Source organism: Gekko japonicus, unplaced genomic scaffold (assembly GCF_001447785.1).
Source record: "Gekko japonicus isolate JY-2015 unplaced genomic scaffold, Gekko_japonicus_V1.1 scaffold487, whole genome shotgun sequence".
Taxonomy (NCBI): Eukaryota; Metazoa; Chordata; class Lepidosauria; order Squamata; family Gekkonidae; genus Gekko; species Gekko japonicus.
Window position 1 is genome coordinate 429,728 of NW_015177021.1, and position 23,831 is coordinate 453,558.

General features: G+C 44.8%; 1 protein-coding gene across 1 annotated transcript; it reads right to left on the reverse strand.

Moving 5' to 3' along the window:
- Window positions 1–7,108: 7,108 nt before the first annotated feature.
- Window positions 7,109–22,551, reverse strand: ACER2 (alkaline ceramidase 2). The gene is made up of 6 exons (XM_015427778.1): window positions 22,432–22,551; window positions 16,309–16,423; window positions 14,573–14,714; window positions 12,676–12,813; window positions 9,622–9,759; window positions 7,109–8,420 (listed from the first exon to the last, which is right to left on the reverse strand). The coding sequence occupies exons 1-6, from the start codon at window positions 22,537–22,539 to the stop codon at window positions 8,234–8,236; spliced, it is 828 nt and encodes a 275-aa protein (XP_015283264.1). The 5' UTR covers window positions 22,540–22,551; the 3' UTR covers window positions 7,109–8,233.
- Window positions 22,552–23,831: the final 1,280 nt, after the last annotated feature.

A 23,831-nucleotide genomic window follows, 5' to 3' on the forward strand; every position in this document is an offset into this window, starting at 1 on the left:
GGCCCGCGTGGCTCCCAGCCACCAGCCCTGCCAATCCTCCCCTGCCCCCCTGCACCAATGGCGAGGCCCGGGCCCACCAATTCTCCCCCCAACCCCCCAGCACCGACTGCAAGGCCCATGTGGCTCCCAGCCACCGGGCCCGCCAATCCTTCTCCCCCAGGCCCACCGAGCCTTCTCCCACTCCCACCCCCCCAGCGGTGGTGAGGCCTGAGCAGCTCACAGCCACCGGCCCACTAAGCTTTCTCCCATCCCCCTCCGTGGCAGCGGTGAGGCCTGAGTGGCTCACAGTCACCGGCCCATCAAGCCTTCTCCCGCCCCCCCTTCCCTAGTGGCGGCTGTGGTGAGACAGTTGCCAGGGCATTCTCTGTGCAGGGAACACTTGTTTACCTTTGGGGGGGATTTAAGTATCCTATACGTTCCTGTGCATCTCCAGGTTGCCACCTACTGACTGTTCCCCCACTTAGGATGACCCACCAGCCTGACATCTACAAGCCAGTGCCTTTTCCATCGGAGATCCCACCTTGTGAAAGAGGCTCCCTGAGAGATGAGGGAACCCCCTTCTGTTTTAAGAAAACAATAATAATATGATGTTTATAATAGCCCACATGCTGCGATAACTTTCTGCTGAAAGGACAATTTTTTGCTGCAGAACTCTGCATGCTCCCTCTTTGCCATTGCTGGGGAGTTTCCTCTCCTCCAAAAGCAACATAACTATGTGTGTTGTAAAGCTTTAATTTTAAAAGACAGCACAAATCACACTGTTGTTCTAAAGATAATTTAATATTGCAAAATAGAGTATGTCTTGTGAAAGTTACCCATTTCCCATTAAAAAAACACACAAAACCACATATAATATCCCCCCCCCCACTTTTCAACAGTATGGCTAGCATTTCCTAGTCCAGTAAGTGCCCTTTTTTGGGTGCAAATTGAACCCCATCCATACAAAGTGAAGCACCATGAAGTCCCATTGGTTTGAACAGGCGATGCTTAAGCATGTGTTCAATGCTCCCATCAAGTCAAAGCAACAGCATAACTCTGGCTGGATTGTGCCCATATTAAAGCATTTGTGTGCAAGAAAAAGCATCTTAATTTTACCTTATTCTGTGCAAAGGAGATACAAATTTTCATGTTCAAAAACACCCACCTATTCAGGCCCTTTCAGTTTATATGGCTTAATATAAAGAACGAAAATAAATAGGAGTTTAACTATTGATGTTTTCAATGCCTTGATCTCACAGATGTTTTTAAAAAGCTTTGCAAAGGGAAATACTGGATCTACTATACATAAGGAAAGAACCAGTTCTTGTGTCAGTATGAAACCGAAAATTTCCTTCCCATTTTGATAACTGATTTAATTCACCTGGCTAGTTATGCACTCAGTTTTTCATCAGAATAACCTCCCTACCAGTGAGGTCAATAGCATACCTATGCAGTTCTGGCATTAAAAGATACTGTTTTTATACCTTTGGGTTTTTCTACAAGTGTTATTTCATTGGCTGTGTGCCTGTACTGCACTGATTTCCCCCCCTTCTTTTCTGTACATGTCTTGCTCCCTCTAGTGGTCACTTTGATCTTTTACAACTGTTTCTGTGGGTTTTGAATGACCACTTTCAGTGATGAAAGATCAAAGCGACCGCTCGAGGGAGCCAAACACTTGCCGAAAAGAAAAAAAAATACAGTACGGACATACGACTGACATAAATAACAAGTTTGGAAAAGCCCTTTAATATCACTGGCTCAGCTTTTGGATTCCTATTCCAGTGATGGAGGGTCGACTGGGAGCTGCAGTGTGGAATAAGAACAGGATGAAATCTCCTCCCCCTCCCCCTTCCATTAAGTGCAGCTTTGCCCCAAGCCACTGTTTCCAGTACCCAGAATAAAAGATCATAAATCACCATGTGCAGAGAAACTAAAAAAAAAACATGACAGCAGTGAAAAGAAACATGAGATTTGCTGAACTGCAGGAATGTAAACTGTAGCAAATCCATTATTAAAAAAAAAAAGATCAGCAAAAACACAATACTGTATAATAGCTGACCACCGTTTCTTTACAGAATATTCTGTGAATGCAATTAAATTAGCACTGTACAGGTCGACATTAAAAAGACAAATATTATAGGATAAAACCATGGGGAGACTTTCATTACATCTGAAAAGGTCGCTCCCCCTATCCTAAAAGCAGAATCCAGTATGCTTACTGGACATTTAAGTCTCAGTCCTAACTCATACATACTACAAACTAAATCCCATATGAGTTCAAGTAAACAGGGTAAGGACCAAACGGTTAAGGTTCTCAGTTTTGTTTCCAGGTATCCTGGGTTTCATGCTGTTGGGAAGTGCTCCCCCTGCAGGCTTCCCCATAACACTGCAGTGCATTCATGCACCCCCTGTGGTTTCCCTGGCTTTTCTCCAGCATTTCCCAAAGTTGCTTTGCTCCAAAGCTTTGGGAGGAGTCATAGCAAAGCCTGGATGGCTGCTTTATGGGTGGGAAAGTGTGGATTTCTCCAGTCCCACCCACATCGTGTCATTTTCCCTGCACATCACTGCAGCAGCCATTTCCTTCCCACACCAACAGAGGGCTTTTAAAACTAAACAACTGAATATTGTCATAAGGCTATAATCTGTACATCAGGTTCTCCCGGGTTTCCTTTTAAAACAAAGTTTCTAGCCCCTTTTGTTGCAGAGAAATAGGAGAAAGGCATATTTCTACACTGAAAGGCCCAGAGACTTACTTTAAAATGGAACTGGAACTTCAGAGCACCTAATACACAGTTATAACTATGTAACAATATTTAATGTCTGTTTTAAAAAAACTAAAACTGGAAAAGCCACTACCCCGGGGTATTGGGTAGGGAAATTATGGGGAAACCTGCCACATGTAAACCCTGTTGTTGCTTTCCCCATGTGGAAAATGTATATAAGCACCTTTTATTCAAACCCATCGTTGTTGTTTTTCCGTTGGAATGTCTAATGCAAAAGGTCTTGTTTATTCATTTAAGCAGTCCCTATTCACCTGGCCCAATTCTAGACTCCACTAACTTACTCCTGAAATACCACATATCTATAAATGTGAACAGTGACACAGCAGTGCAGGGGAGAACAAGCAGGCATTATGCCCAACCTTTTCCTCACTTTAAACTACAGAAGGGGAAAGGCCGCTGGATAACGGGAATCCCACGTACCTGTGCTTCTCCACCTCACATTCCCTTTGAAACCCATTTCTCAGAATGAGCTTGCAAAGAAAACATTTTATTATCCATTCAGCAATGAAAAAAGATCAAACAGTTTGCTAAAGGGTTTGGAACCTGACTGGATTTTTGGTAATTTGGCTTCATCGCCATCATTGCTGCTACTAGCCAACAGATCCTCTCGTCATCTGAAGAGAGTCACAGTAGCTATTTGGTACGTATCAAGACAAAAAAGAATTACAGTGAGCTTCTGGCAAAGAACCACATTCAAAGTTATTAACAGCGCACCTGAGCCTCACCACTTTAAGGAAACTGGTGAAGGTATATAGAACTTTAACATGCAAACTGTAACAAAAGAGGGTTTCATATAACAGGTTGACACTGAAAAGCAAATGCAACTTTATCTTGAAAAGCAGAAGAAATACATACCTGCTTCCCCCCCTAAAAAAATTCGGAAACGTTTTTCTCCTTGTATCATGCCACAGAGGTTCTAAGGATGGTCCTTACCATAGGTGACATTCCCAAACATCTGATTATAGTCCCCTCAAAAAATAAGCATTTGCCTGAAATCAATAGCTTGCACCAATAGGTTTGATTCTTTTGAGGTGGGATCCAACCCTCAAAATTTCCATGGGAGGGAGTGATTCCCACCAAACTCTCCTGCCGCAGCAGATCTCTGACTCCCCCCAAGCTATTCCTGGGGGCCCCCCATCCCCGAGGAGCAGTATTGGGGAGGGGGGTCATGCCAGGCTATAGCATGAAGTGGGCAGTCACACTTCTTCAGACAGAAATCCCTCCACCTTGCATGAATTTTACGTGGGATTAAGGCAATGTTTATTGTTCACTTAAAACGTTATGGGCACTCATTTCTTAAAAAGGGATTCCCAGCTATCTTCAGATGAGGGATCAGGGAAACCAGAATCTGAGCAAACCATTAAGGAAAAGCTCAAAATTCTCAAGAAGACCTAAATTGCCCTTAGACTTTTTTTAAAAAAATCTCTAACTGTAATTCTCTAACCCCAGTAACAGCTGAAGCAGCTTGTTATGGCTTATTTGTATATTGTCTTCCTTCTGCCTAGCAAAAGTGACATTTTTTTCAGTACAGGGTTACCAAGACCACCCCCAAAGAAAGATAGCAAATATGCAACCAACCAGCAAGTAATGGAGAGGAACACTGAGGCGGCCTTCCAGGATGTGGGCAGAAGAGAAGATCAAGATTAGAGTGGCATGCATTAAGTCACACGGGCATTTCTCTGAACGACTGAGAAGCTGGGGAAAGCATCCTGCTGCCATCTATGTGCACTGTACCAAGATCACCTGACAAGGAACACACATAAGACTGGGACAGACTTCGGCACTGGGATCTTGTTCCATCCACTCACGCACATGTTCATTACACACACAAACCCCTCCAAATGCTGTACAAGAAACAGCTAAAGGGAACTGTGCCCAAGGCACTGGCAACCTTACAAGGCTGTAGCAATGCAGTCAAGGGAAGCTGACAAAAATGCCAGGAAAAGCCAGAACGATGGGAATTTTGTCACCGAGATTTACAGCCAGCAGAGCACCCCAGCTGTGCCCTAGGCTGACAGCTGACTCTCCCTGAAATGGTACAGTGAAGTGCACTGTATGCACTGAAATATATGCAGACTCTGAGCAAAAGACCAGATCCTGTTTAGTTGTTTTGATTCCATTTGATGCAGATAAGTAGGCTGCTTTTTTTTTTTTGCTTGGGGCAGAGCTAGGTAGTTCTGCCCCATAGGATACAACATTTCCAGGACAAGGGGGGGGGGGGGGGGGGGGGGGGGCGAGAGAACAACCCGTCTCTATCAACCTAACTGCATCATCTGCTGTAAGCATTCAAACAGGGAGAAATCCATGTTGGTCAATCAGAAATCTCGCTTGGAATCTCAGGTAACTGTTTTGCTGCAAGTATAAAAAAAAGTTATGTGTTTTATAAAAGAAATCCAATAGGTGGCATAACACCCAGCTCTGGAATTAAGTATTTTATGAAACTCAGTTTAAAACTCAGGTTTAGTGAGCATTTAGAATAAGCTATCCAACACTTGCAGCTGGAATTGAAGGGGGGTGAATTAGGACCCTGCGTTCTTTCACTTGTTAAACTGCAGCCAGAACCTCAAAGAGCCATACTGAGTCAGAATCTATTCTGACTACATGTTTTAAAGCATCAGATAATCTGCAAGTATCTCTCATTCACATGAGATTCAAATCCAGTTGCCTTGAAAGCCAAGACACTTTTCATGATGTCAGTGTAGTCTCTTGTGAACTTGTCCGAGACAAAACTGCAGCAAAATGGGGGCCCCCAACAAATGCCCCTCGAAACACGTTTATATTAATATGTAGCAAACAGAAGTAATATTCCTCCCTCTCCTTTTGTTTGCAAAAAACCAAGGGTTCAAATGCAGATTAAGGTGAACGGCTTCTTTTTTTTCAAAACTCATGTAGATTAATTATTCTCTTTCCAAGAAAGATTCTGACTAGGGAACAGTAAGGAGGTTGCATCATCATCATCTATAGCTTCATGCCACCGGCAACTTTAAAAGAACTGCTGCTTCTTCACTGACTTCATTAAGGCTATTTGGCTCAACAGGGATGTTTACTGTAAACACACCAGCCAAAACGAAATGACACTCATTTCATGGGGGAGGGGGGAGATCCGGTGTTTTTTGTTTTTTAATCAATGCTCATGTGTATATGTTAATTAATTATATAATAATTATATCATACAAAGGCATGGGTGTTGCTTTCTCACACACCACTATCTAATAAACACTTTCTGGCTTACTGACAAACAGCCCCAAATCACAAGGCTCAATGCCAGAGATCCAGCTGCAAGGCCAAACTTTGAAGAGCTCTGTGAATTTGAAGGATTACACATTTTTGATTGGAATGGGAAGACCTCCTTGACGTTGATGAAGAAAGCACCTGGTATTCTGAAACCTTGCATCCTTGGTCCATAGCCTACTTTATTGTCTCCTTGCCTTGTTTGCACCCCTCTATGCTGCAGGCCTTGTACATGAAGCACCGTTGTCAAAAGGCTTGCATTGTTAAGGAATTCTCCCTTACACCTGTGCACAACAGCCGCAGTCCAAATGTGGGTGAAGAGGGCTCAAGAGTTGTTCAGAATATGGAGTCTACCCTGCTGCCTCCACCTGCCCCACCCCTCACTGAGTATAATCGATGTGTACAAAATGGTGGTGATACACTGAAGCCCTGCCCTCAGTGACATGCCCCAGAACGAGGGACGACGGAGACGTATTAAAGGAGATGTGCACAATCAGCCTCCTGAGTAGAGAGTCATTGCCAGCAACACTGTCAACAACAGCAGAACAGTGCAGGTTCTCAAGGTCCGTACACATCAGCAATAGCTGGGAAAAGACAACTGAAGCCAAGTAATTACGCAAAAGCCACTTCAGCTCCCATATTCAAGACCTTTTACCAAGTGGTTACCCATTTGGTAATCATCTTCTCAAGCCCACCTGCCAAATGACTGGAAAGTAAAGGCCAATTCTGCTTTTCAGCCTCCCAAAATGAGCTTCGTCTGCAGGCAACACGTCTCCCACCATGGAAATGAGCTAAGCCACCTGCTACTATTGACCCCAGGTCAATAAACTAGTTAGTAACTGTATCCACCTGCCAAATGACCGGAAAGTAAAGGCCAATTTTGCTTTTCAGCCTCCCAAAATGAGCTTAGCCTGCAGGCAACACGTCTTGCACCATGGAAATGAGCTAAGCCACCTGCTAATATTGACCCCAGGTCAATAAACTAGTTAGTAACTGTACTGTCAAAGGGCAATGAGAGCTTACCGCACCTCAGGGGCAGATGGGTGGCAGAATGGCTGCCTGCATCCACCCAATATCTCCGGGCTAAGCAGAGAAGTAACTGAACTGCATGACGAAGAAAGGGACTGGCTTCTTTACTTCTTTAAGAGTTTCTATTTGGTTTCCCCAGGAACTTCTAACCAGAGGTGAGAAAGGATTTGTAGTCATGTGGTAAGTATAAATAGAGACGGGGCAAAGGCATGTAACCACAAGCTGGTAGTATTAAAACCCTTCAATAGTAGCTGAAGCTCACAATTGTATCTCCCAGTCACAATGAAACAGCAAGTTTAAATTCACCCTCAAAGTCTGTAAGAAATACAGTTAGACATTCTCAGATCTGCATGTCTGTTGGAGATAACAGCAGCCCTGTTCCCACTCCCCCCTCTAAATGCCATCAGAGGAAAGAAAATGAAATGGATGACATGATGTCAGTACTAGGGATGGGCAAGAACCGGTTCACGAGCCAAAAGTCGGCACCAACTTGGCCTATTTTGGAGCCCCCGAACCAAAGTTTGGGGTTACCAGACTTTTGTCCGGTTCAGCTGTTTGGGCCATTTAAACCTACCAGCTGAGCAGCATGGATCCACAGATGACCTGTTAGGCTTCAGTGGCTGTGATCTATTTCACTGGTCGGTTTTGCCTCCCCCCCCCCCCGCTCCGAAGCACAGCCAGGAGAAAGGGGGATCTGAACTGGCTGGTTCAGTCTGGGGCATTTTTGGCTCAGTTCCGGGCCTGCCCCAAACTGGAGTTTTATGGTTCATTCCCATCCCTAGTCAGTACACTTTAAGCTGTCCTGCTGCAAGTAGCAGACAATAAAAGCAACTCAAGGAAGGATGGGGAAATCAGAGCTCAGTGATCCAATGCAAGGTCAAGTGTTCTGTCAAGTCAAGAGAGGAGGAGACGAGAGACAACGTAAGACTGCTGGTTTGGGGAGCAGCCATGCTTTTCTCATCATGTCTCCTCCTGTGTACAGCATCCAGAGAATTCCATGTCAGAAATTCAAGGTGGGCCAGATAAAACCCAACCTAGTGCTAACACAGATTTTGAATACAGACGCTCCAAAGCCACCTGAACAAAAGGTGGTTCTGTCAGGAACAGAAAATGGTCCTTGTGGCTCCCCCTCAACAGAATCACAGGAGTTTTCCGAGGGAGAGAAAAACAGTAATAAATAGTTCTGTGGTCTCTTCTCTGCATACGAAGCTTCATGTGATCTTCAGTGGCGATTTCTTGTGTGCACAGAGGAGGGTGACATAAGGAACACCAATGAACGCCCATCTCTCACTGGGCCAGAACTTTATGACAGGGCCTTGTTCAGGGATCTCCGAGACAGCGTCGAAATAGGCAAAACAGACACAACCCAGGTAAGAGGCAAGGCAGATGAGGATGTGCCTATGAGAGGAGAGAAACAAAGGGTAAGGCCAGCAAAAAGCACACTGCCCAAAAGACGCCTCAGGTTCCTTCTTCCAAAGGACAATTAGCACAATCATGACGTTTCCCTTGAGGATATCGCCCTTGTTCAGCCAAACTTAACATACAGGGTGAGTGTGAAGACAGAATGCGAAGCTCCTTGGAGGAAGTTCAGGATAAAAATGGAACAAAAACTCTCACTGATAACTTGGATATAAGACTTGTATGCATGTACAGAGGTGTGCTTATGTGCCACTATGAAACCCAAGAACATCAGCGCAGAATCTTCTATTACTTGGATATGAATATATAAGCATGCTGTAAGGCTGCATACAGATATACCTGGAAATCAGGGCTCGATGCTTGTTTCCCTCACAATCCCTTTGACAAATGTACCACTGTCTAATCAAACATTGATCCAGGACTCTGCTCCCCCCTCCCACACACACACCCATTTCTGGTAGGTAATCTGCTTCTTTTTTAAAGAAAACTTTTAAAGCGAAGCATGAATGTTCAGGCACTTGTTTTTGCCTGGTGCCTGATTTGCAAACAAAATCAATAAAACTGACATTTTGAACAGTAACAAAAAATCCTCTGTAAGAAGGGGAAGAAAGTTACTGAGTTACATCACTGGGCTCAGCCAATCTGCTCTCTCTATGGGAAGCATGTGCAGAATCAGATCACGGGAAGCCTGAAGTGGATCCTGAATGGGGGAAAGAAAGTCCCACTGGCTTCCGTGGATGTAGAAGGGTGCAGCTCTGCTTAAGGTTGCCCTGAGGATCTATGTACAAAATGCAGTGAAAGTGCTCTCCCAGCACTGAAGTTATGGATGTCTAAGACAGCCAAGTTATACAGAGTCAGACCACTGATCCATCTTCCCTACTACCATCCACTTTGCCTGTCAGTAGCTGCCTGCAGTGTCAAGCAAGCGCAGCAGCAAGAAATTGCATCACTGGAGATGACAGGGACTGAACCTGGAACCTCTTAACACCCAGTCTTTGGAAGCGCCTATCCAGCACCAAGGCAATGGAACAGCTTCTGTCACTGTTACTTTCATTCCTGTGTACCTTTTCGTTACGACAGAATTAGTGTCTGTACTGACTGGATTTTCTATTTGGTCACAAGATCCAGGCAAACACTGAAAACATCAGCACTCATGAAAACATCAGCACGCGGGACTCACCAGACACAGTGCAAATAGGGGAAGTTAAATGAGGACCAGATCTCGCAGAATACTTTGTCGCTGATCCAGCAGGAAAGTGCCAATGCCCACCACAGACCAGAAAAGAGTCCCAATTTGAACACTCGCAGGTTATCACACCTGAAAGCAAAGAGCAGGGAGGGGAAGGGAAATAATTATACAGGTGGTGACATACTAAATAAATAAAATGGTCTGAAGATTAAAACTTGATTAGTTAATGACTGGCACAAATTTCACAATCTATACAGTGAACCAAAGGGGAAAAAAATGTTCATGTTGTTGAAAGTGTTATTTATATTGAACAGGGAAGACTGTAATATTTTTTTATTTTAAAAATATGCTCATTCTGGGACAAATTCAGTGGAATTTAAACATTTTTAAGTTTCACCTCTTCGCATTGCACATTTGATACCCAGTGGATAATGTAATCATACTTAGCATGTATGTCTATCAAACTTTTCCCAGGTACCCAGAATGCACTACAAATCTTAGAAACCTTTACAGCAGCCTCATAAGATTTTGTTGTTGTTCAGTCGCACAGTCGAGTCCGATTCTTCGCGACCCCATGGACCAGATCCTCATAAGGTAGGACAGCATTATTATCCTCTACAGTACAAAGGGAAGGTTGGAGAGCAAACAGGATGCATAAGGCCACCCAGGGAGTTTATGATTCCGATGAAATTTGAATCCCGCACAACTTAACCCTTTCCTATATCCAGCACGTCATTCCCTTAACCACTTTCCTATACTAACTCGATTATGCCAACAGCTGTAAAAAGAGAAGCTCAAAATGCACTATAATAATATTAAAAATTTACTGCCTCTGCCAAAAATCAACTTGTCTTTTAGTCTAAGTGTTACCTCCCTAAGCAAAGAAGGCAAGTCAAGCAAAATACAGAGAACTTGATATGACCACATTAGATAAAAGTGCTGAATTTGGACTTGAGTTCACTACGCTGCTCGCTCAGGGATTAACTGAATGCTTTTCAGCAGTTCAATCTTTGTCATGCCCAATTCATGCGATGGGCCAAGTCTTTCTCATGCCCAATTCATGGGATGGGCCAAATCTTTGTCATGCCCAATTCATGGGATGGGCCAAATCTTTGTCATGCCCAATTCATAGGATGGGCCAAGTCTTTCTCATGCCCAATTCATGGGATGGGCCAAATCTTTGTCATGCCCAATTCATGGGATGGGCCAAATCTTTGCCATGCTCAGTTCATGGGATGGGCCAGCTCTGGAGATTACCCAGAAACATATGGTCCCAATTAGAGCTGCAGTTTCCACCAATGAAAATAAAGTAGATACTGACACAGTTACAGACCTTGACCACTGCAGATATATCCAGGGAACAACTCTACAACCATGGCACCCACAGCTGTCCAAGAGAATGTATGAAGCAGACCACAGTCAAGTTCCAATACACTTATTGCATGCCTCTTGCCTTGCCAGTGATTAGAATTGCATGACATGCATGGTTGCCACTTCACACGACTGGCTCACTACAGGAATTGATGTCCTCCCTGTTTGGACTTCTAACTACACTATAGAAGTTGCATCCTATTTCAGCCTCAGTTTCTCCAGCCCCATTCACAAACAGTTGGCAACACCCTGCTCTACTCATAATAGCTCAGTTATTTTCCAAAAAAGTTGGGATATAAAATTATTTTCACACCCATTCCAAAGCTTGGGACCGCCAGACTCCTGATGATACCCTTCCTCCCAAAACTTGCTGGGTGGCAAAGACAAGATGCCAGCAGGGAGGCCTTGTCACAAATTCTACAATAGAATCCAGAGCGCTGCTGTGAAAGGGGCCCAAATGCCAAGAAATCTGGAAGACCTAGTTCCCACGTCTCTTGCTGTCCCAACTAGGCAACCAGTACAATGCACTACAGCCTAGTGGAAGCTTCATCTACATTAGATGCAGCTGTCTTTATCAGTTCCAGAGAGGCAGCCACGTTAGTTTGTTGTGGTGGTAGAAAGTGCCCTCAAGTTGCAGACAACTTATGGTGACTAGAGGTGTGCACACACGCACACACACAAATTGGGATTTTTTAGTATGGTATTCAGATTTGGGTTTTTTTCTGAAATTCCAATTTATTTCTTTTTTGCTCCATTATACCCTATGTGACCATTATCTGGGGGTATGCAGGGGTCTGGGGGACGACAACTGTTTTTTGACTCTCTGGTTTGACATCAGTCCCTGCTTTTTTGCTGTCTTTTCCCTCCACTGGAAATAATGGAGGACGGGGGGACCTTCTTTGAACCTATAGAATTCTGAAACACTACATCCTTGGTCCATAGCCTACTTTATTGGTCCAATATTTTTGAAACTTTCGGGTTCTTTTTAATAGAGGCTCCAGAAACGCTCCTACAAATTTGGTGCCTCAAAAAACAGCCCCCACAGACCCCTGGATTAATTCCCCCTTACAGCCTATGGGGATCATTTACAATGGTCCCCACAGGCTATAATGGAGCTGAAGGCATTTAAAGGTGTCACGGTCCCTTTAAATGTGTTTGTGAAGCTGCAGCTAGATCTGGGCCATCCAGGTGAAGGTTTGTTGTAGCAATTTTTTTTTTTTTTTTTAAAGAGCCTTTTGGCACCTTAAAAACAAGTTCTTAATTCACAGATTAGAGCCTAGTTCCTTCCCAGTTAAGAATCTGTCTCATGTAATGGATGATCTGGGCTTCAACACACAACAGGTTATGCTGGATTTTAAAAACCGGTTAGTCTTTAAGGTGCTACAGGTCTCCTGCTTTATTTTTTCTTGATCAGCATCTCATTCCCCTCTGAAAGGGGAAACGCTGGCTTGGAAGTGAGGCCCACAGGTGCATCTCAGCTTCGTGACTTTGCCTTGCTTTGGTGGCAAAATGGGTTACACAAAGCAAAATGAAAGAAGTCTGACACACCACAAGGGATGCAGCCACAACAGTTATCCCCTAATTTATGTCACATGCATGGGGGCTTCCAAATGTAAATCCTCAATCAGCAGAACTGTTTCGCCCAAGACAGACGTAGACAAGACAGCTACCCACCTTCTAAGCTCTGCAACTAGCAGCAGAGTGCAGGGAATGCCCAGCGTCATCAGCGAGATGTTATTGATGGCCGGCTTAATGAAGGCAAGGCAAGTCGTGACTCCAGAAAGGATCCCTACTGCTGCTTTAAATCGGCCTCTGAATAAGACATATTTTAAAAAGTTACTCGGGCTTTAAATCAATAGAAGCAGTAAATGTCAACATGTTAAGATTGTGACTTGAAGTTGCATTTATTTGCAGTAACCATGCAACACACTGGGAGGGGGGAGTATGCCACTGAAGACACCACCTTTCAGCACACAGGTGAACTCCCCACAAGGCCCACCCCACCTCATCCCATCCCACCTCCCAGTGACTCTTTAAGTACAGCCCTCTTTGGAGCCTGGAATGCCAAACCTGAAAGTTCAGGGGGCCCCCCTGCAGCCCTGAGGTATAGATCCCTGGAGGATAACTCCTCCTCCTCCACGACCCTTTCCAATGTGACTATAAGGGCTGGGTCAGGGCAGGCTAGAAGGAAGGATGGGACAGAGGACTTAAAGAAGGCTCCACCAGAACTTTTGTTCACTTGGGTCAGGGAGATTCTGCCAGCCCAACTTTTGGGGGCTCGTACACATTTCCTTCTAGTATCCAGGACTTGGGAGAAGAAAAGGTAAAGTTCTACGGGAGTCATTTAAAGCACATTGGAAGGAAAAGGGGTTTTCTCAACAGTAATGGGGAAAACCTCCCCTAAAATAATTGTTTTGGCTGAGGGTTATTCAGGATTCCCAAGATTAACCCAACCTCAACTTAAGCCTTACTCAGCATCCTAACTGGTAGCCTCTATAGATCAGTGAACCCAGGATCAGCGCTAAAGCGGACTCTTCTGATTTTCCTTTAAAACACTGCCAAGAAAGGCAGTTTTGAAAAGGGGAACATTTAACCTCGTTAACACCCCTATCCAAACAGGCAGTTCCAGATGGCGGACTTTCATCTTGCAGAGTATATTTAGGTACAGTCACAAAAATACATGCATGTCTTGTTAAACATGGGAGAGGCACACTCATCTCACACCCCTTTAAAGGAAGCAGCTGGGAAACTTCCCACTACTTTTGCAGAACAGACATTCCAAAGTCACATGTCCTTTCATACTTGAGCAGCAGATGAATTTTCACTGTGGTGTGTACTTATACAAGTGCAAAATGTACAGGGATCACCCTTTCTGAGAATAACAGCAGCAGAATGGCTGAAACCCTTATTACTGGTTTCAAAATCTTTCTGTCACAAGCTACCGTCACGGGAACAGAGAATGTTGTGCAGCTGCCATCCAATCACACTCCAGAACCCTGCCTGCCTGATTCGTTTAAATTTGGGGTGGGTGGGAAGAGCAGAGAGTGTCAGCATCCTAACACAAGCAGCCAGTGTACAATTTCACAGGCATAAACAAGTTTCATAGGAGTCACAAGACTGGGCTGACAACAGCAAGCTGTGGCAAGCCTTGCTGCAAGCTATTTGTGCAGCATTCTGGTCGAAAGGTCAGCTTGGGGTACTCTGAAAAATAAGGAGATGCAAACCAGTTAGCAGCAGCAGCAAATCACAAAGAGTCAATTTTAGGAAGCTGGAAAGGTAAAGCTTGGCAGTTTAAGGCTTTTTACCCTTCAAGGTACCTTTATTTCTCTGTCTAGGAATCTCAGTGTGCTGTAGAAGCAGCTGAGGAATATTTTCTAAATTACACGGGTAATCTATGAAGGCCCAATGAGACTCATTTGTTGACATGTGTCAACCAGTGAGTGTTCCTAAAGTACATTCCCCTACAACTCCACACTAGCAAGGGGAGATCAGCTTGTCCATCACTACTGACTGTCACCTGCCAATTGCAGGTTGTTCAGAAAAGGCAAGTTAACATTACTTGAGACATTACCTGTCATTTCTAAATATTTTGGGCAGGTATCTTCTGGGAAACCACATGGCCAGAGCACACATCAGAACCCAGAGAATAGCAAGTTCATCGAGCATCTGACCCAGGAAACTAAGCGTAGCATGGAAGTAGACCGATCCAATTCCTAGGAGGACACATTTGAAAGTAAAAGGTCATTACAGCCTACAGGACTGCTAAATGCATTCTTCTCAGCAAGATTCAGTAAGAGCAGATGTTGTGCACGGATGATGCATGTTTGAAAATTAAAAATCCGAGTGACTAACAGGGAATTGGAATGATAAATTATGTGTGTATGCGTGCCAAAAAACAAACAAGCTGTATAACCAAGATTTCAGAAGAACACGTGGCATTCCTGGAAGTGTTTGGGTGGGATCTCAAGGTGATCTTGCATAACACTTTTTCAGGAATTATGAAAAGATGCAGAAGATAGGGGAAGGAAGAGAAATCCTGTCTAGAAGCACTCCACCCATAGTTCTTTGGAACTGACCCAAGGACTGCCAGGGTTTTGCCTGTAAAAAGAGTATTCCTATATAGAGGTTATACTCTTTTATAATCTCTGAATCCAAGAACAAGGAATGAATTTCTGTATCTCCTGACCCATTACTCCAGTAGTCCCTTCAAGTGCCTGTTCCAGCCTCCTATGGATGAAACCTGGGTCCTGTGTACCCTGGGAATCACATTTCCCCTTCCTGCCCCTTAAAATCTGGGGGGAAATTTCTGCAAGAGCAAGCAGCAGAGCCTTCTCTGTTACAGCACCCACACTACTTGTTAAGGAGACCCAAAATGTTCCACCTATTGCAAGTGAATACTTTTTTTTTATTTTTGGAAGAGTTGGGGGAGGGGGCAGTGGTATTTGAAGATTTGATTTTATACAGATGGTTCAGGGATGCTGTTTTCACTGGATGTTATAGCACTGCAGTACCATTTCATACATATTTACTTATTACTAAGTTCCCATTAAGGTCGGTGTAGCTTACTTTCAAGTAAGCAAAGACAGGACCTCTCCAGTATCATTTTATGTCTTTAAAAAATGCTGTGCATCACTCCGGATGAGTGACTGACCAATACGATAAATTAAAAAGGGAAATAAAATTGCCTCGATGCAGAATTAGCAAGGCAGGATGGGTGGGTAAAAGGGCCAGTGGAGTACAAGGCTTGATAATGGAAGCACGCGTGTGAATCGGAAGGCCAAAAGGGACCGATGGATCGAAAAGCAGAGAGGTTCCATCTTCTCTTGCCACCTAGAGCCAAAGGCTACTGCACCCCACAGGATTTGTGGTGAGTGACACCATCTTATTTACAGCAAGCTATACGGAGAATGAGAACGGAAACAGAAGTAGAGCCATTACGGTGGCCTGGTTAGAATGTCAGACAAGGATTTGGGGGACTCAGGTTCGAATCCCCCCTCTTCCATGACAGCTTGCTGGGTGACCTTGAGCCAATCATACAGTCTCAGCCTGTCCTACCTCAAAGGGTTGTCAAGAGGACAAAACAGAAGGAAACAGACCCATGTTTGCCATCCTGAAGTCCTTGGAAGAAGAATGGAATAAAAATATACTAGACAGACAGAAGCGTCTTATGCTTCTGAATCAGACAATTTTTATGGCAAATATGAAAAGCAGATTTTTCCACAACCACCCTGTGCTAGTCTACATCTGAAAAATAGAATTTTCCTTTGTTTTCAAGTCACGTATGCTCAGTCTCATAGAAAGACTTACCAACCACCACTAGCAGGGTCCATATTAAATATATTCCACTGTTGAAGCAGGATGCATATTGTCGGAATAAGCACATACATATAGGTGGCAAAACAAAAAATAAGATGTTGCTTATCTAGGGGGAAAAATGAAATAAATGTATTAAATAAGCAGGAAGGAATGGTGAAATAAATTCATATGATCATTTTTATTTAGATTGTTAGAGGGGGGGAAATATCTGGTTAGTGTTTAAGGTTTATTAAGACAGATGGACTGGGGAGCAGGACCCAGGAGCAAATGCCAGGACTGCCCTGCGTTTCCCCTTCAGCAAGACCACTCAGCCCCCCCATCCCCAACCCACTGATAATATGTAGTCTGCATACTATACGAGTAGTCACTCTTTGAAGATAGGCTAACTGGTGATACAGGATGTACCATGTGGCAGAAGCACTAAGGGGAGACTGTGACATCCCTGGGTGAGAGCAAGGAAGGCTTGGGGGCCTGACAATGCGTACAGTAAAACCTACTCTCCTGCTGCCACCATCCCACTCTGCTCAGAAGCTGCCACCATCCCACTTTGCTCAGAAGTCCAAAGCGACACCTCAGCCCGACCTATTCATATAAACATGCCCTGGAGTGGTACCCTTTCATTCACTAAGCAAAACTTGTATCACACTTGCTGAAAAGGTTGGCCCAGACTCTGCCAGGCAGTATTCACATGTACAAAAATAGTGCAAGGTGAATCTTATAAGGGCTTTTCAGGATAGCATGCCTGCTTTCTGTTTATCCGTGATTTTTTGTTCAGGAGATAATTCAACACACTTTGTCTAAAGGAGGACCACGTTCTGGGATTAGGATATTCTCCAGAAAGAATGTCATCGTTCTCTCTGTGATGAAGACAGCCACCCTCAGAACAGTTCACGGAGGCCCAGTTTGCTTCAACTACACAGGAACAGAATGTTAACATTACTCCCTAAAGGGAATTGGAACAGGTGCTGGTGCCAACCCGATTACACATAGCCTGGACTTTGGCAATGGAGCTTCTTCTGGCAGGAGGGTGCCCTGAGACAAAGCACAACGGAAGGCTCAAAGAAATGTAACAACAACTTTTAAAAGAAGAGTTGTTTATTTATTTATTTAAAGTCAAGCTTTACTATATGAAGTAGGCATATACATCTAGATCATTTGCAAATCTGGTTTTAAACCTTAAACACTCTACCACTCCAACCCCGTTTACACCACCTTTTATTTAAAACAAAACCTTTGGGGGGGGGGTACAGTAAATACGGTAGTTTGCTTTGAATTTGAAGGAACAGATGAGACTTAACTTCAACATCCAACTGTATGAAAAATATTCCAATGGTATAGTTGCTTAAAATCCTCAGCTAGATTCGACAAAAGCCACTGGCCACTGACCATTTCCCAGAAGGGCCACTGCCTGGAACTTAGCAAGCTGTAATTAGATACAATCTGAGGGGAGGGAAATTATCACTCAGCACCAGAAAGCACACCTTGTATGTATCCCGACCACCACCTCCAGCTAAAGGAGCCTTTGTCTTTAATAGCAGGCTCTAGCTGACCCACTCGGAAGCTGCTGCCAGAAAAGTGGGAAGGACGAATGATCTAACTCATAACTACACTACAATCCAGTCCAGCTAAGCACATCAAAGCCTCATTAATTATGGTTAATTTAAGCGTGTGAAATCAGTGGGGCTTTCAAATGCTTACCTTAGCTTAGACTGAATCACTCCCTTGGTACCAGCACATCCTACAGTTCTGGTTTGGCATTCCAGTACCTGCCAAGAATGTATTTTTTTTTCTTTTATTCCCCCATTTCCTGCTGTTCAGTATTACTTATCTTTCTGCATTCTCCATAATTAGGAGCAAAGTAAATTATGCAAAATTAACATCGGGCCTTTTTATTAAAAAAAATAATTGAATATTCATACACTATTGCTTTTGGTAAAGAATCTGGTTTCTTGAGTACGGAAGAATTTATCTTCATGGAAGCACAGCGTGCGACCTGAGACAAACATATGAACAGTTTAAACAGTGCCTGACCTTTGCTAGGTGCTACGCACAGGTGTGCTTGCTGAACTGTGCAGGGGACCCACCCAAACTATTAAATATTTGTCCACACCCTTGGTATCCAGGCTTCAGTGGTGAACCTTGATCCAAAGCAACCCAGAAAACAAGCCAGTTCAGACACAGGAATGCAGAGTTCCTGCATACAGACATTAGAATGTCATTTGTTCGCATTTTAGCTCAGTGTTTGGAAGGGCTTTTCCGGGGTGTGTGTGGTTTAGATCCTGTATAACAGAGGCCCTGAAATGAGACACGCCCATTCAGTCTTGGGTCCTGCTTTCTTCTCCGACACACCTGCTCTAGTTAGTGTAATAACAGTTAATGCAACAATTCCAAAGGATCTGAAGTCTGGCTTTAATCCAAACCACATCATTGACAGTGGAAGAGAACAGCACTGTAGGTATGTACTCTATAAACAGATCTCACTGAGTTCAGTTCACTTTATGCCCTATGTCCATAAGAGCAAGATTGTAAGAATCAAACCTATTGTTGATCTCAGCTCAGTAGTCCATCTGCAAAATGGGAATAACAGCAATTTGTCTTAGTCTCCTTCACCTACCCACAGGTGTCAAGATACACGAAACTGAGAAGTTATCCACTCAGAGCATTAGCAGTGAAGTTGTCACTAAATACTAACCATACTTAGCATTCATCCAGGCTTGTAAAACTGTTTCACATTAGTTTGCTCAGTGATCCTTATAAACAACCCCTATAAGGTAGGTCAGTATTATCTGTTCTATTGAATGCACTGATCCATAAGGAATGCAGAATGCGGAGACAGAGACGCATGCTTTCAGCAGCTAGGTAAGATTTAGACTTTCTAGTTCATAGCATGCAATGCAATCCATAGCATATATACTCAGAAGGAAACCTCACTGAGTTCAATGGGATTTACTCCCTAGTAAGTATACTGCAGCCTTGCACTGCCACTCTAAGAGGAGTTGCACCTTTCTAAACCCACTGGCATTTAATGGGACTAGAACAGGGCAGCTCTGTTTAGGATCGTACAGTTACACAGCAATCCTAAACAGGTATATTCAGAAGTCCTACTTGTGACTCTAGTTCAGTGGGGCTTACTCCCAAGGAAGTTTTTTTAGGATTACAGCCTCTCAGTGCAATCCTAAAAACAGTTTCCTGGGAGTAAGCCCAAGTAGACCTGCTTAGGCTAGCTCTCAGTCTGCTAGCCACTGTACACCATTATGGCATAAGAAAATGAGCTGGAATATTTGTTTTTGCATGAGAGGGGAAATAAATCAGGATACATACACAGCCCTGTTCTCAAAGAACTGGGGTCAGAGCAGAATGGTATAAGAAAATGGTCTCTAGAAGAACTATTTTTGTTAAAACCGTCTTCTGATTCTGATGTGTTTTCCATTCAAACTATTAATTCTGAAGGACAACGCTCGAATTCCTTTTTCCGGCACGAGATCTTATCACTCCACAGTCCCAATGAAAAGGAAGCACATTAACATTTTAGCATACTTCCCTGGCAACCAGAACATGCTTGGCAAGTGTGAAGTTGGACTGTTCAAGATCATTCTCATTGCTTTAAAGATTAATGCATTAATTCATCTTGTTTGAGAATGGTGCCTTGTCGGAGGTAACACAGGACACGACCATGTGCTGTGCAGTTGGGGGAATCAGCTCATGTGTGGGGAAAGCCACCCATCTCCAGAAGCAAAAAAAATTGTATAATATTCCTCAAGAGATGTGTCCAGTTCTCTGTTGAACCCAGTAAGATTCTTTGCTCCCTTACTTCCAGGGAAACTAATCCACTTCTAAGTGCTAGATGCCTAGTTTCAGTGTCCAGACAAAAAATGGTCATTTCTCATGCAACACCACTGGTCTCTGACAAGACCAGACGGCCAGTCTCATTAGAAAACCTGCCAGAAACTCACCGCATAAGGTACACACAGAGATGATAACACACAAACTAACCCTACATTCAAAATACCTACCGCAGCATATTGCAGAGCTGATAGGTGTTTACTGAGCTCATTAGAAGACATAAATGCCTCCCGGGGGGGTTTAATGTGCAAAGTTATTAGCCTGGGCATTTAGCCTACAAACAACTTTGATCCAATTCTGGTGGGGATAACTGTGGAGGATGGGCGTTGCAGTACAATGTTCATAACCCATTACATGCTCAACAATAGCTGAAAAATTGTTAGTTGGGAAATGGCAATAAGAAACAATAGGCTTGTGTTTGGCTTACTATTTTTTAAAAAATAAATGAGACTGAACTCTCTCCTGATATTATGGAAAGTTTCCTAAGTTTGAGGAAGTTTAAGCGGCTGTCTAGAAACAAGCCTGCATCTTTGTGTACTTTTTTTCTTTCTTGGAACTGTAGGTTAGTGTGCTCAGTTTACTTATTTTTCCGTATACATTTTAAAACACATCTTCTAGTATAAATAATGCCATTTTAAAGGATTCCTGAGATCCAGGTTCTAGCCAGAAACACCATACAAAATATTTGATTAAAATATTACGCAGCAATAACCTTTACATAACTCTTTGCCAAATAAACATTATGTGGCTTTTAAAAAAATTAATTTTAATGATACGAAACAATAGTAACTACTGTGGCTTACGTCAGTGTGTTTTCAGTATGTTTTCCCACACAGTGGTTCGAGATGCTCTCAGCTCTAGGGTTGGAGCCATTCAGAGGATTTGACCCTGACTTCAACAGGATCGAAATGGCACATTTATACCAAAACCTATGTAACCACAAACTGAAGGGTAACATGAAAGAAGCAAAGAAGTTTTGCTGTGGTTTTTCTGCTTTCACTCCTGTGTCCTGCTTAGGCATAGATGATGAAGGTTAACGAGCAAGGAATGGATAATTCTATCCTCACGAAAAGGGCTGGATGTGGTCTTGGACTCCCTTTCAAGCTGATCATCCCATGAACAGGACTGAAATGAATAAACAGCCAGACAACATCACAATATGACTGTATTGTTAGGCCACTGCTCACATTCCATGAAAACTGATTCCATGAAAACAGAATCTAGAGTGCCAGCAAGTAAACTTGACAACACTGAAGCATCAACACTGCCATGGCAACCGGCTCCCATTCTATTCTAATGAAATAGCACACGCTTCTGACATTACTAGGTTTGGGAGAGTGTCAGGGGTGAAAATAAGAGTCGTCTCACTGCAAATAAGCAGTGAAAGACACCAGTAAAAGTGACTAGTAAAAATATTTATGAGCTTGTAACTTTTATGAGCTTATTTGGAAAGCTTAACTAACACGATGCCTATGTGGAAGCAAAGATGCAGGTGTCCAGGCCAGAGCTTTGCAGGCACCTTGGGACAGATGACCCACGGTAAGCCTTTCCTCAGTTCAACAGCTGAAACAGTTCCCCAGGCGCAGCCCAGCCCTATGTGGGATTAGCAGTTAGAGTGTGAGACTGGGCTCTGAGAGACCCAGGTTCAGAATCCCTGTTCAGCCATGGCAGCTTGCTCGGTGTTTTGGGGCCCACCGCTCTCTCTGCGCAACCTACCTCACAGGGTTGTTGTGAGAGTACAAGGGAGGGGAGAATGACCTTGTAAGTGACTTTGGGTCCCCATGGGAAATTAAGTAAACCAACCCAATAAACAAGTACCCCACTGTGCTGAACAGGGCTGACCCTGGGGTGCATGAGGCTGCAATCTACCCATACAGTCATGTACCTGTTAATTCCCATGTACGACCCAGTGCGTTGAGCACTGTTTAGTCCCACATAAATTCCATCCTCAAAATGCTTAGCTTGTATTTTAAACATGACATGTGGTATACTGACGCAGCGCTTTGCCCCAAGACCAGCAGGCTTGGACATGAACCGAGGTCCAGCTTCTCCGAGAGACCACCCACACAAACCGGCTGGCGCATGTTGCCGTGATACCAGGGCATTCACACGTGCCCCGAGGCCACCATTCGCGGGGTCTCTGCGTGGGACTGCACGGCGCGCCTTGTGGAAGGGAGGGGGCTGCGGAAACGAGGCGCCGGGGCGGGGGGGGGGGGGCCCAAGCCCAGGGGGCCCCCCCCCCCCACCCCCCGACGCGCTCCGGATACGCACCGTGTTGTAGAACTCGGCGATGGTGGGCACGATGGTGTAGTTGTCCTCGCACCAGTCCACCTCGGAGCTGCCGGCCCGCAGGTGATCCCACCAGCGGAGGCTGATCATGACAAGCCCACCCGCGCCCCTCGAGCCTGCGAAGCGACACTACCGGACTGAGCCAGCGCTGGGGAGGCGCGGCAGGCGCCCCGCACCGCTCCGGGGGGCCGCTCAGACGGGTCCGGGCGACATCGAGGAGGCCCCGAGAAGACACAAGGCGGAGGCGGCGCCGATCCGCTTCTTCTCTTCCCTCCCGCTGCTGCCGCTCCGGGCGGATATGAAGCGCTCCGCGACAGCTCGGTCGCCCGCAGCCTGTTGGACACCCGAGCAGCTCCTGCCTCCTTTGGGGCGCTCTCGGAGGCTGGCAGCCCGCACAAGGGCACGCCTCCGCCGCCCAGCTGATCCGGCCGCCAGCCCGGTCCAGTCTCCGGCACGCTTGCGCCGCAGCGAGGGGCTGTCACGTGTTGCGTCACCGAATCCTTCTTTGAACAGACACGCGCACACACACACACGACACGCTCACTCGGGGGTAAGAGCCGGTGAACCAAAGCCGTACGTGTTTACTTCCGAGTAAACGTGCGTGGACTAGCTGATGGGGGGGGGGGCGCTTGCAACTGCCTCCCTCGCCGTTCCAAAGACCCGGGACGGGAGAGTTGCAAAGAGAGCGGTGGAAGTAGAGGAAGACACGGACGGAGGCTGCAGTGATCACGAGCACCATGTAGCCGGGAGTGACTTCTGTTAAATGCATTGGTTTTTCTTTTCATCTGCAGGCTTTCTGTTTTGTTTTTTTTAAAATTTTTAACTGCTTGCTCTGTTTTGTTTTTTAGCCTTTTCCAAACGAGTCACCTTGTGCATTCTGGAAAGGTGGGATATAACGGCTACAACGCGAGCCTGTGCGCTAGTGGCATTACCTCCCGAATCGTGCACTAGGACCACGTTAAATCAGAGAAGAGTCAACGTACATTGCCCACAGAAGGGGCAGAGTGCTGGGTCGTGCCACTCTCGACTACAAAGCGAGGGGGAAATAACTTTTGAAACTCTCTTAAACTGTTCTTAAGCTATTCTTCCTTCTTATAGCAAGACAGCACGTCGGAAAGAACGGTTTAGCGTCGCCCTCTTTCTCCGAGGCTACATTTCACATGGATGGACAGGCATTCAAACTTGATCCCCCCCACTTTCAAGCCGAAGTGGTACGGTCCAGGTTTCTACCACTCTCCCAGTCCCTCTATTCTGTGTATTCCGTCGTCTAGTTTTCCGGCCTGCCTTAAACATGCTGCACAGTTAGCTGGCCGACCCGCTTGTGAACGAGGACAGTCACAGCGGATGTGAACCATAATCGCTGGGGGGGGGAGCCATTTCTG